This window comes from Alosa alosa, chromosome 19 (assembly GCF_017589495.1).
Source record: "Alosa alosa isolate M-15738 ecotype Scorff River chromosome 19, AALO_Geno_1.1, whole genome shotgun sequence".
NCBI lineage: Eukaryota > Metazoa > Chordata > Actinopteri > Clupeiformes > Clupeidae > Alosa > Alosa alosa.
Window position 1 is genome coordinate 29,677,744 of NC_063207.1, and position 14,376 is coordinate 29,692,119.

Genomic DNA, 14,376 nt, shown 5'->3' on the forward strand with positions numbered 1-14,376 from the left:
TGTTTCCAAAGCATATTCAGTTCTGCGTTGGGCTATGTAGGCCTACAACTAAAACAGCATCTCTGTGCTCAGACCACTAGGGGCATCGCTCACATTTTTATTCAGGCAGTATACAAAACAGCCTTAAGGGCCTAATATTTGAACCTTACTCGACCAATCGGATGTCGCCGTTTGGGCAGCTCTGCCGTTTGAAATATTTGCGGAAAAGAGTTCAGAGGTAGCTTAGTGGATATGTTGACACTTGTGTGGAAGCATGTATGTTTGTATTTATCTGTGTAGTTTGTTAACCTATTAGGATGTTTAGGTGTAAATAGATAATTACTATTAGTTCTTAACTTTATTGTATACCTTGCTGGATTTTAGTCGCTAAACTGTTTTTAACTAAACGATAAGCTGCTAAGCGAGCTAGCTAACCGACAAAAGTGACGGAAATGCAAATGAGACTTAGCAGCTAACGTTAGCGTGTGAATAATATTTAAGTAACTGTTGGCATAGTTAACGTTAGTATTTGCTTGATAGTTAGTAATTACCCAGCTTTCGATTTTCACATGAAATCTAGTCATTGTTTTAACGGTTAACATGTGCATCACCGTGTAACGTTGGTTGAAACAGGTAGCTTCTAAGATTGAAGAAGGTTTTTGTAAGTTTGATGAGGGATTTAACGAGAGTGTTTTACGGGCTAAATTGTTCAGTGAACGAAGGAGTCGAGAGAAAAAGGCTCATGTTGGCAAGTATTGATTGCAAGTTTGTTAGCTAAGTTGGTACCAACGGAAAGTTGAATTCAGGTTGTTTGTTGGAAAGTAAGGATGAAGGTTTTGGAAAGAAACGTGATGCGACTGGCAGTCGTACAACACATTCGTGCTACATACAATATCAAGACAAAGAACTGGAACAAAAACAAAGCGAACAGCAAACTGTCAACAAGCCAGTCGGTAAGTTCATGAACGTTGTTTCCGCTTACATTCACCCAACTACGCTACGTCAAGACTAAAGAGTGCATTCTTGCACGTTCTAGTCCATTCGACTTTAATTTGCAATAACTTAACGTTATCGTTACTTCAGCTGCACATAACATGTTGTAATGGTTTATGACTTGCATTTTCAATCGAGTCGACTCACTGCAATGACCAGTGCATTTTCTTATGGCAGGAGATGTTCTTTAAGATATTTACTATCTTCAGTGGTGAACAATTGTAAAAGACGTAACCGTCTGGCGTTGAACAATTCATGTGTCTGACACGTTTAAGCGCCGTATCCAATCAATTTTACCCTCAATGCAACAATCGCATTTGATGAGGTTTGACGAGATAATTTGAAACACGAGGAATGCTCTTAAACTGTTTTGGTGGTTATGTTCTGTGGTAAGTTATTGGAACAATGCATCACTTATTTCCAAGTCCATTTGTCGCAAGTCAACACTGACAGTTGGCCCGCTCATTTGGCTGCCAGTATGCCAGGTGAGTCTCACAACATCCCTCTATTTAAGACAGAAGAATCTTCAGCCGTTAAAAAACTGCGAGCGAACCGGATGCTTGTTTAGACTTGAAACGACCTTTATCTGAATGCATCCAGCTTATTAAGCTCCGCAAAACTATTGATAGGAAATTCCTGTGGCTTGTTTGAAGTACTAACATGCATTTATGTACAAATTGCTTCCTAGGTGAAAGTATTTGGGGTGGCACTCGAAAGTCTGCCCCATTGTCCCCTTCTTGATTATGGTAGTGTCCCAAGGTGGGTGTTACATTTTGTTAACTATATAAGTTAAGGAAACTATCTGTCTCTATACCCATTGTATGTCTTTTTTTTCTTGTGGGCGTTATGTCCATTAAACTTTTCTGCATTTAATGTTCCAGCTTTCTTGTGGACGCCTGCACATATCTGCTGGAGCATGCAAACACAGAGGGTTTGTTCAGAAAGTCTGGCTCCATTCTTCGCCTGAAGGCTCTTCGAGTGAGTGATGACTCTGTCTGACCTTTTCTGTAGCTTTTGGGGGCACCTCGACTTGGGGGCTTTGTTTCACAAGACGTTGGACGAGAGTTTGTTGACGTTGGCTGTGTTATGCAGGCTAAGCTGGATCAGGGTGAGGAGTGTCTGTCGTCTGCGCTCCCTGTGGATGTGGCAGCGCTGCTGAAGCAGTTCTTCAGAGAGTTGCCAGAGCCTGTGCTGTCCATGGAGTTGCACGCAGCCCTCCTCAAGGCCCAGGAGCTGTCCACGGAGGAGGAGCGGACCTCAGCCACAATGCTGCTGTCCTGCGTGCTGCCTGAGCGAAACTTGAACACCCTGCGGTACTTCTTCAGCTTCCTCCAGAGTGTGTCTCAGAGGTATGGTTCTCTTTTACTGTGCTCTTATTTATTTATATATATATATATATATATATATATATATATATATATATATATATATATATATCTATATATATATATATATTAAATATATATATATATATATATATGTTCACTTGCATACTTCATTAGGTTAAATATGTCTGTTCACTTGCATACTTTAATGTGAATATGTAAGCATGCCTAGATTTGTGTTTTCTAGCATCTTTATCTCTTTGCCCAGTTACTAATGTATATGTTTGAGCAACTACAGTCGCCTACAGTAAATTTGTCAAAATGAATATGATGTAGTAAATGTAATTCATTCTCATGTTGTCTTTGTGTTGCATGTCCTAGGAGTGCTGAGAACAAAATGGACAGCAGTAATCTGTCTGTGATCTTCGCCCCTAACCTCCTGCACTTTGCAGAGGGTGCGGAGAAGATGAACGCTGGAACTGAGAGGAAGCTCAAGCTGCAGGCTGCTGTGGTGCACTGCTTCATACAGAATGCACGCAACTTCGGTATGTTACAGGCCTGAAGTGCTTTTTTTTTGTTGTTGACTTAAACTGAATAGTGGGGTTTAGGCACATAGTTGAAGGGAAATCTGGTCTGACAAGGTTTGTAAAGTTGTTTACAGTTCATACCTACTCGGACGGAAGTTGTTTATGTTTGCTCTTCATTTTTAGAAGCTGCTTTTATCTAAAGAATTGTTTAGTACGACATGTGTATATTTGATTGGTTTATGTAGTTCCTGGAAACATTCAAAACCTGCCCAATCAAGCTCTGTTTGAAACAAAACAAATTTGTTGGTAGGGGGGGGGGAGTGTTGTGAAACAGCTCAGTCAGCTGTTGTGAAACCTCCATTGTGACAGCTCAGTTCTCTAAATGCAGTGGAGGCGCTGTGCAGCAGCGCCATGTGAATCATGTATCATAATGATGGCCTTGCTGTTTGTCTTGTGACAGGTGTTGTTCCCCAGTTCCTCCAGGAGAAGGTTCCAGCCATGCTGGGCTGTGGGGCAAGTCTCTTCTCTCCGCCTCTGGACCATGCGGAGGAGCACGCTGCCAGCTCAGGCCTGAGGAGGAGCCACAGGCGCAGCCTGGGAGGTAAGAGTCCAGTGCAGCTTGAACAAGCAATTGCTAACCTGATCTTAGACTAACAACACTGGTTTAAAAAGGGGTAGTTCAGCTAAAAATCTAAGCAACACTCCATACACTGTGTCCATACTTAAGCTTTCAGGGCTTTAATTTCTCAGGCACCACTGGAATTAAGGCATTGGTCAGGTTATTTAAAGTGCAAAAATAGATAAATATACATACATTGATTGCCTGAAAGGGGAAAATCGGAATAACTTCAGGCGGGGAAATGTTCCTTGCTTTAATCCCCAAGTTGCTAATAAATGTGCTGGTAGATGTATGCCCAACAGTTGGAGTGTTCACAAAGGAAAGACAATAAGACATGCTTGCTTATCTGATTTTGACTGAACTATCCCCTAAAGTGGATTATTATTGGTGTTTCCAGCTAACTGCTGCTCATATGTGGCGACTACCAAAGTTTTTGTCTTGCGTTCCAGATTTGGTAAATGGAGCACTGAATAAGTTATTAGTTAATAGAACCCCTACAAACACCCCCAAGTCTGAAGGAGCTGGTAGGTATTCATGTTGGGACTCATCACCTCGCACGCTCTGAAAAAAAGAAAAACGCGCTTGTTTGTCCAGCTTGTTCCTGAATGCAAGCCAAAAGCCAATGCTTTCTTGATTTGTGAATAATGGAAACCAATCAGTTAAATTATGCCTTCAGAATGAGTTTCTGTGTTTGACTTTGCTTAAGTAGTTCTCTGCTCATCTGACCTTGCTTGCCGAACAGCTAAATTTGACTGTGCCTTGCCTGCAGTTCTTCAACCGATTCCTTAGCTTCTGTCTTTCAGCACTTGACTGTTTCTTGAAATTTGTAATCAGCAGTGATTCCTCACCCACTACTGTTAACATCTCAAGCATTCTATTCTTGTATGATCCCATTCCACTGACAATATAGCCTGTCGCCCACCAGCTTAGAATCTCAGTCAGTGTTTTGACATTTCATTTAAGCCTATTCGTTATTTTCCAGTATTTTCATCGGCGACCCCAGTGATCATGACGCCCAACACCAAGCGCAAGCTTCCACTGGACTCGGGCCATAACCACGAGTCCTCCAACAAGAAGCGCAGATCCATCAAGAAGAACCTGGGCATTGAGCTCCTCCCACATGTGCTGTTTGGCGCTGGGTCCACCCCTGGATCAGGTGAGCACTATCGCTTTGGATACCAACATCTGCTGAACGAATAAATCTAAATGTAAAAAGCAAGATAAAAGCTTGCTGAAAAAGTATAGTGTCTTGGTGATATTGTCGGCAGTGTCGTACAGTGGAAGCTTGTCCTACCTTTTCACATGGTGTTGTGTCACGGGACACACAACTACATGACACATGTTCACGATAGCTAGTGGGAATGACACATCTGTGCTTTTCATGAACATACACCATGTGCGAATACACTTGGAGACTAGGAAACTGTTGTATGGTGTTGCTTTAATTAAAACTGCTTAAAAGATGTGTTCTGAGTGGTTTTGTGTATGTCCCCTGCTGTTCCAGTGCACAGCGCCTCAGGTGTTTCTCCTTCAGTGGTGTCTACAGGCAGGACCAGCAGGCTCACGGCAAGCTCTGCCCGTAGGAAGAGCAAGAGGCTGAGTTACAGAACCCACCAGATCAACAGGTGAGATGTGCTGGCTGTATTATTCAAGTCTCTCCACTAGGGGGCAGGATTATCCATAATTTGAATGTCATTGTGATTTGTTTTTTGTACTGACATGGTAATTGTCCATATGCTGTAGCTGCTGTTGTGTTGGTATCTCAGCAAATTGTGTGTGTGTGTGTTGTCTTTCAGGCATGAGTCAGGCAAGACTGGTTGCTTCTCTCCCAGAGTTCCCAAGAAGGAGGCAGCCAGGAAGTCTCTGCGTATGCGTTTCAGCTTGGGCAAAGGCATCAAAGACACTGTAAGTTCAGACTGCATCTAAAGCCCTGGTACATGGGGATTGTGAATGAAACTCTAATGAACTCGAATGAATAAGGTCCTCTTTTGTAATCATGTCTGATTGTACCAGTTCAGGTACAACGGTGAGCATGACTGCATGATGGCACTTTTAAAAAATGTTTATCTTAACACTAATCTTTTAATTAATGGAGAAAATATACCACTGCAATTATATAGAGGTTTGAAATATGGGTGGATTAAAATCAGTCCTATTTGTCAATGACTGCGTTTACATGCATTTCCGTATCCCGATTATGTTATTTGTGTTCACACATGTAAACCTCGTATCCAGATTTCAGAACCCATATATACACCTTATCCTGGTTTCTAATCCCAAGGGTCGTGGTGCGGTGTGCTAATACTATAACTTTATTGTTTGTAACCGGAGTACTAGTACTCATCATGTACTACAGGGACATGAATAACCAGATTTCTCTGTGTTCATGTAAACACCATATCCTGAGTATGATCAGTCGGGATAAGCCCCATAACCAGCACACTGAATTGCATGTAAACGTAGTCTGTGAGATTATGTTTGAGATGTTCTTTATTTTTGTTGTTTTTATGTACATTCATCATGAGTAAGTATACCAAATGTTAATCAGCTAACTTTTGCACGATGCCGTCTTTTGAGCCTAAATCCTGTCATTGTCTGTTTTGTAAACAAGGTATTTGGTATGTCTGTTATGTTTAACATGATGTGATATAAACAGGTCGCACTTTAGTTTAAACGTGTTACATTTGTTTTAATGTACTAAATATTATATGTAGTCTCTTGAAAATGTATATTTGCTGCGAAAATAAAATATATTTACCAACTATTTCAATAGCATTAGTTTTTCTTTCAATGTAACGAAAGAGGAATTAAATTGATATTTTATTCATAATTCCAAAGTTCGGCAGTGTAAGATAAAGTAAACGGATGACTATCCCATGTGGGATGCAGTGCTGCATGGTTGAGAAATTAAAGCAGGTGCCTCTGTTCCAACAGACGCTTGGGTCACAGGCTCTTGGAGCAGCAAAGGGATCTGAGACCATTGGCTGGCGCCTCGCCACCCAGGACAGCACCACCAGTTTTCACTTCTCCAAAGAGCCTGATAGTAGCCCTGCTGTTGTTTTGCGCAACAAGCATGCGTGTAAAGGTATCACCTTTCCATCTAACCCCCCCCCATACCTTTTTAAAAGATGGGAGTGTTGGCCCATCAAGTCTTTCAATATTATGATGCATTTAAACAACAATCTTTCAAAGAACTCATTAATTACTCAGCATTTTGCTCAAAAAGCACCAAAAACAATTTGGTTAAGAATATTAACATTAATTTTACAGCAATATTTCTTAAAAAGGTTCTTATATTCTGTGTGTTAAATTTACTTAATGGGTAAATTGATCTGATCTCCATCCAGCCACCAAATACATCAGCAAATCCGAGGACAACCTGCTGTCTCCCCAGCAAGGCCCTGAGGACCTCCATACCTCCTGGAGCGGCGAGACACCTGATGGGGCCCCACCTTACCTGCACGACTCCTTCGCCGACACCCCCATGAACGTGTGCCTTAAAAACAACTACTTCTCTGAGCCAGCTATCGTCACCGCTGCCAAGCCCCCTACTGTCTGCAGCCTTCCCAAGACCCTCTGCTGCGCAACCAGCGTTGAGAGCCTGGACAGCGCCTGTTCCATCGCTGAGGAGAGTGCCCCGACCCGCCCCACCCTGCTGAAGATCAAGAGGGCCTTTGGCGAGTCTGGAAGTGACCTCCATGCTGTAGTGAAGGAGCACAGCACCCCATGTGGATGGGAGGAGGCAGGACGACAGGAGAGGAGCCACGTTAGTGAGGCCGACGCCTCTGTGCCAAATGATGGTGACGAGACACCGAAGAGTGAATGCTGCTCGGGTGTCCGATCCCCTGCACATAAGTGCGTATTGGGCAAGCAAAATATCACCTTTGGACAAATCGAGATTGTTCCCCTGTCCCCTCTGCACATAGACAGTGCCTTGTTTGAGTACAGTGGGTGGGACGGCAAAGAGCAGTGCAGGGGGTCCCTGGACACATCCACCCGTGCCGTCTGTGGCAGTTGCGACACTCTAGATCCGGATGAGACGCCAGACACGGTCAACTGCAGCCAGTTGGTTGATGCGCTGGACATTCAGAGTCCTGTGGTGTTCAGGCTGAACTCTGTGGGCTGCCAGTCTACTCCACACCAAGCCCAGTCAGAGGTGTTTAAAAAACCATCACTGCCGCAGGGCCAGACCAGTGGAGGGACTAAGCCACGGCAAGACACTGTTGAACCAGAAAGTGAGCCTTCACTAACGGCTCAGCAGGTCAAGGATGCTCAGACCATAAAGGTCCAGGACCAGATCCAAAAGTTTAACATGCTCACCCTTAAATCACCCCAGGCTAAGAGGGTCCGATCACCCCTCAAGTTCCAGAGGACTCCAGTACGCCATTCTGTTAGGAGGATCAATTCTCTCCTGGAGAACTCCCGAAAACCAGGGGCCCAATCAGACCTTCTCACGAAGCCCGGACCTATGCTGAAGACCACGAGCCTGGACGCTGGTCTTTCCGTTGCAACTCCGCTTCAGCCCATCCCTGCAGATCCTTTCCAGCCGGACGCATTGGTCACTAAGGTGCCTTCCTTCTCCAAAACCAGGCCCCCAGTCCCCCCCAAGAGGGTCTCTATCCGTAACCCCTCCAGGATCTCTGCTCTGGGGGACGTGACTAATAAGGTGCCACAAAGGGTGAAAGATGACATCCCACTAGCCAATAAGAGTGAATCCTCCGAGCTCCCTCAGAAGTCAGCAGCACAGCAGTTGGCCAAGAGGGAGACTACTCATTACCGGGGCTCCCCTAGGAACCCACTGAATGGCGGCAGGCTCCTGTCCGCCACTAAACCCATAGACCTTTGAGCCATTCCCACTGCTGATGAGCCTTGAGCCCTGACAGGACCTTGAAACTGTTTGTGACTTGATTTCTGAACCATTCCTTATGTTACTCCTTATGCTTATTGTTTTTTTCAGGGGATCTTAATTTATTTTTTTATCATCCTTATCTTTGTAGAGCAGCTTGAGTTTTTTTGTTATGGTTGAATGTGGTTGAAGTCTGAGGACTTAAGGCTGTTGTTGAAGGTAGACTTTAGTAGAGCTTGAATGCTGAGTAGTGTAAAGTGTCCTGGGAAGTGTGTTTAGATGAGAAGTGTGTTGGAAGTGTTGTGGTTTGAAAGTTGATGTGTTTTTTTCTTTAAATGTTTTTTTTTGTTGGATTTGTTTTAATTTATCTCTTATGTCTGGCAAAATCTTTGAGTCTTCTAAGAAGATGAAGATGTAACTGCAACGGTGAAATTATGAACAAGTGTCAAACAGTATTAGTTCTTCTTAAGTCTGCTTCCAATTTGCTGTCCCAAATTTCAATTGCGAAAAAAATATTGTTATCTGAAACTGAAGGGGTAATTGTGACTGATTTGTAAAATTGATATTTAACATTTTTATTGGCATATAAATATTATCCAAGATCCTACTCTGTTGTCTGTGCTACTTGTTTTAGCCACCAGGTGGTGCTTGCAGTATTACCCATAGGCACACTTTGTTTGATTGTTCAAGTGACCCTATTGTACACAGACGCCTGAACTGAAAATGCCCTTTTGACCCAATGAAGGGTTTAGAAATGTGCATACAAGTTCCAAGCTACTTTCAAGAAGTCTACCAAATCAAATGTTTGGGTTTGGAGGCAGAGGCACCATACCTCAGATCTTGTGATGCAAATCTGTATCTACATACACCATTGGAATCAACTCCTGAGGAAACACAACGTGACTTTGAGCAATGTTGTTTAGCAGTGTTCCTGAGCATTTCTTTCTTTGGGAAAGTTTAATCATCAATCAGTAGGCACTTTTTCATCCTCCAATCAGAACACATGTGGGTGCCTAGCATCATTGCTCAAGAAGTCGGTTAAACATCACCTGGGTTGTTGCAGCATGTACTGTAGGTAAGTGACAAACCTGGCTAAATTAACCCAGATGAAGTGGTAAATATTCTAATGGATGAGGCCTATGGCTTCATTTACCTGACCAGAACAATGCCAGAAGTCTTGTTTTGGGACCTTTACCACTATGAGTTACAGTAACTTCCCAGGTTTGTCACTAACGCTCCCACACACAGCTGCGTTCCGTCAACGCATTCCAGTGGGTGTTCCCGACGGTGGCTATGCAAATGACTTGAAGTAAAACCGTAATGTGATTGGTTGGTGCCGTCCGTAGATTGGCTTGATTGGCCGGTGCCGTCTGTCGGTGCAGCAACAGCTGAACTCCTCAACGCGAGCAGCGGGAGAAACGCGACGCGACGACCCACAATTCAGTTCGGCAACGGATCACTTGAGCCCATTTAAAGTGAATGGGATGCGTCTCCAACAACGCGATGCACGCAGCTGTGTGTGGGAGCCATAACCCAAGTACTTACAAATAAAAAAATATATAAGACATCAATATAATCGAGGGGAAAAACTCTTGCCCTAAGGCTTTAGATAACCATCCTTGCCATCCTCTCCTTATATTTTGTGTGGACAAATGCAAATTTAAAAGTCACCTTAGTCTATCTATTGTGATCCTTGAGTAAGTAGCCACAGCTCTGAATTCTTGGTAAATAGGCACATTTTTTTAAACTCTGAAGCAGTATTGATTACCATTGTTCAGCATACTATACATTTAATGGTAGAAGATTAAAACTCAACACATAAATACAACATCACATCAAGACATGAGGGTTCTAATGATTCACTTTGCTCACTTTTGTCAGTTTCCTTAGATTAGTCGTCATACCTTTCGGACAACACTTCCATGACACCATGTACTCAAGGAGAAGAACTGGAATGTGAGGCCAGGTACAACTCAGTCTTGTGTGTCAGAGAGACTACTGTGATGCATAAGCTATAACAGAGACTTTCTAATGAGGAGAGACAGCACTCAAAAAATCCTCCATAGAAATGCATGGGGTTAGTTTGTAACGCCAATATGGCCGTTGTCTACACATATCCCACCCCTTCCTCGGCAAAACGTCGACAAGTGAATACATTGAGTCAATCATGTGGTGTGATGTGAATACTTTGAGCCAATCATATGGTGTGTTGTGAAGACATCTTCCCAATCATGTGTTGTGAACTCGCCGCTGGAGCAAGATTGGTGTCGTGAAGCCTTGCGCACGCGCATTTCTGCTGAATAGGATGCCCTACGAGTGCCCAAAAAGCGTTGCCGCCGAATGGAGGGACTTGCCTAAAAGGACTTTGGCTATAATTATAAAGTTCTGTGAAAATGGGTGTAGCTATGTATAACTAACCTTCAGTGGTCATTGAAAAATGTACTGGAGAACAGCAGAAACACGAGTCAGGCCTGACTGATTGGATCGTCTTCCTCTTATTGCCTACATGGAAGAGTGATGCATCATGTAGCCTACCACACTGCATTGCAGTCACTCACCCTTTCTGTTTCATAGAATAGTCTCATTGAATATAATCTTAGGAACTAAAACTCTAACAATCACTTCCTCAGTTCATACTCTTGAGTACATATGCAGGATGCTAGTCAAGATCATGTGGACCATTCCGGTCGCGGCAATGACCTGTGTTTGAAGGGGTCACCCCCCATAGCCTTGTTACGGTGTTTTACCGCCTAAGCAGCTGGATGACCTAATATGCTTGCCTCGCGTCATGCTCATCAGCAATGGATCCCTCTCTCGCTTTCGGCACTATAGAAGGATTCACCCACCACTCACAGATAACATGCTTAATTGAGACACGATCATATTTACGAGGAGAACATCCCGTTTGCAGTGGGCGCATATCCTGCGCAGTCGAGCCCTGGTGTCTGTCAGTGGGTCAGGGAGTATACCTGGAGAAATGTCCAAGACCTGCAGCTGATTGGCAGCATCTGGGCCTGCTTCTAAAGCTTGCCGGGGCTCTGTCCAAGTCTTCGGGGCAATTTCCCCAGGAGATGGACGTGCGCGGATCCGCCAGTGCGTAATGAGGCATGGTTGGGCCTCTCTTGCTGTCTTGCTGTTATTAAAGGCCTTGTAGATTGTAATGTTTTGGATGGTTTCGTCTCCATTAAAGGGGATTTGTGAGGAATTTGGCTTTCTCTTACACAACCTAATTACTAGTGCGGCGAACTGGAACAACAAATACTCATAGCTCAGTAAAAGGGAGACGATCTGTCACTGTTTTTCCCCTCTTCACCGGCCAAAGGAGTTGCCTACTATTTTTAAAACTCTTTAAGGAGGTTATAGCTGAATTTCCCTACAGTCCTTCTTGTCATGTCATAATGGCCCTAATATAGTTACCAGTTTCTCAATTTTAGTGGATATTTTTAAATGATTTTAAAGGCATCACCAAATACTGACTCTGCTGTTCACAGTTGCTGTTCTAGTCCATGTAGTGTTTGGGCTGGCATCATATTTCAGAACCAGTGCTCAGTAGCCTACTATTTGAGGCCTACCTTCCTCAGTGGGGTGGGAGACTTAATTTGTGCCCTTATAAAACCCCCAGTCCCAACCCTATAACCCTGATGTCTTGAGTGAAAACCCCTAACCCTAATTCTAGTTACCCAAGTGGCAATGTAAAACCTTGTGTACTAACCTATTCTTGTGTGTGGGCAAAGTGACCTTACTGGACCTGACTGTTGGTGTCCACTCTACTTTTATGTGGCTACTTCTGTGGTTATCAGCTTGTTTAAAGTATTTCTCCTGCTATGGCCATGCCATAAGACAGCATTTGCGTGTGCCCAATAGAATGAGCCCATTCCGGGGATTACCAAACCACCTCTGGCTGGCTATGTGCTGTGGCTACCAAATGATTGAGTCCATCTAAAAACTGTCACAGGTACAGTGGTCATACTGAGGTAAAACAAGCACATGTGAATCTCAACTACCATTTATGTATCCACATTTGTGGCTGCAGGTCCACTGAAAGTGTATACCTCAACCACAGTTAAGCCTTTTCTGTGGCACCGAGCCCACTCAAGTGGCTACCAGCCTGTATGTCAACAGTAGTGGCTATAGACTGAAGTAAAACAAACCCTTGTGGCAACATACAAAGGTCTGCCCCTTACATAAGGGTGAAGGGGACGGAAGGTGGGCCATGTTGGAGCTTTTGTGCGGTGATGTGCGCTGTGGTGCGGTGTGGTGCGGTGATGTGCGCTGTGGTGCCGTATGGTGCGGTGCTGTGCGGTGTGGTGCGGTGCGGTGTGGCGGGATCAGTGTGGAGTGTGCCGCACACTCGTTCTGCTGGGGGGAAACTAAGATTCCCAGACTCTGGGCCCATGACTGGGGCTTGGGGCCATGTGTTGAGCACATGGGGGCTGAAGAGAGAAGGCAGCGGGATTTCGGGAAGTGTTGTTGTGGCACAGGAACAGAGAACCTGGGGGACGCCGACCGCCACAGTTTTCAAATAATGCGGTTGGTGCGGCCTTTTTTCCCCCTCCAAACTGTCAGGGTTTATTTTTTTCACAACAGATTTAATCCAGATAAAGGTAATCTAGTACTTCTGAATTGTTGGGGCACTGGATGCTATTAATCAAGAATTTTCACATGATTTAGAACTGAAAAGAAAATTGGACCACATGCCTCAGGAAATGTATACTGACATCAAGCTTGAGATGTAATCTTAATTTAAATGGATCACAATTTGAAATAAAATCAATTGAATTGAACAAAACAATGCAAAACCAAATACATGCAATAACTGAAAGAAGTGTTTCATGAGTTTCAACATTTAGCTCCATGATGCTAATTTGAAGGGAAACATAATCCAAGAAAACCTGAATTCTAAAATGAATAATTTAGTTGCATTGCTGTGAAGGAAATGGTATTTACCTATGGCAACCTTTATAAATGCTCTGATTTGAATGTAATTAATGTCACACTAACGTTCACATATTTTCATCATATTGTAAACTATTAGACTATTTTATGACAAACTATTTTCATGTTGCCCTATATATTTTATGGCTTTAATTCATTTTGTCGTGACATGACCATGTCTAGTAAATAGAGCTTGCAGTTATTAGTGATTTGACAGGAAAAACTCGGAATTGAGCAAGGTCTAAAATAAGCCTTTATAAAAGTGTGAGAAATTAAACAAACACACTGAAATAAACAAAGACCCAGTGCTAAAAGAGTTATTGCGGGGTTTTTTTGCGAATAAATTCTTTGGCATTCGCCCTTCCAGTACTTCCAAGACCAGAGGATATATCTTGAGACGTCAAGTAAACTATGCACTGACAAAGTATTGTATGAAACATCTCTGTAATTTTCCAGTGTTATGACATGGAGAAAAAAACTTCATGTGGCTTTTACTAACAGGAAAACGCAATTCCCGTGGCTTATTTTCAGTAGACCTACATTCGATTCCTCGAAGCTATATTATCAGTGGTGAAATCTTGTGGAATTTGTTACACATGGATGCCATAAAACGTATTTTGGAAGTAGGCCTACTTATAGGCTACATTAATTATTAGTGATTAGTAATTAAAAGTGATTATTATTAGTAAATAATGAATTGCTTATAAAAGTAATACAAACAATGACTAAGACTTTAATTGGTAGACATGTCTAGACATGGTAGACCCCTAAGACATGGTTTTGAAATCAAAATGTAACCAATGTCATAATATGTGTTAACTGTCTCACTGGATGCAAACGTTTTTTTGTAGCCGAATCATAGCAGATACTTTATTCACCAACACACTACTACACTGCACAATGATCCATTAGATGTTAAGCTTTACGATTCAAAAACTGCGCCCTTTAGAGTTCAGTTTCCATTAAATCAATTTCAGCACTCAAACACCCACCCTTTAGCTAGTGCGCTGCCGTCTGCTACCTACAAGTAGATTCGGGAAGTGTCGGGTGGGCGGATAGTTTTGATTTTCCTTACATCGTGCCTAGCCAATAATGTGGAGGAGCTGTTGTGCACATCTCAGCTGGCAGACATTTAAAAGGGAGACAGTCAGG

General features: G+C 43.1%; 1 protein-coding gene across 3 annotated transcripts; it reads left to right on the forward strand.

Annotated features, from left to right (window-relative positions):
• Positions 1-209: 209 nt before the first annotated feature.
• arhgap11a (Rho GTPase activating protein 11A) lies at positions 210-9,023 on the forward strand. 3 transcript variants are annotated; one of them, XM_048228625.1, is made up of 13 exons: positions 211-255; positions 806-932; positions 1,661-1,731; positions 1,854-1,950; positions 2,065-2,321; positions 2,679-2,842; positions 3,285-3,425; positions 3,893-3,967; positions 4,426-4,599; positions 4,948-5,068; positions 5,240-5,348; positions 6,378-6,528; positions 6,791-9,023. In XM_048228625.1, coding segments are annotated over exons 1-13 (2,988 nt in total). In that variant the 5' UTR covers positions 211-253; the 3' UTR covers positions 8,290-9,023. The 3 variants fall into 3 exon arrangements, with proteins under 3 accessions (XP_048084581.1, XP_048084582.1, XP_048084580.1); XM_048228624.1 differs by lacking the exon at positions 3,893-3,967 and having other exon boundaries at positions 210-217; positions 6,791-9,018; XM_048228623.1 differs by lacking the exon at positions 3,893-3,967 and having other exon boundaries at positions 6,791-9,018.
• The last annotated feature ends 5,353 nt before the right edge of the window (positions 9,024-14,376 follow it).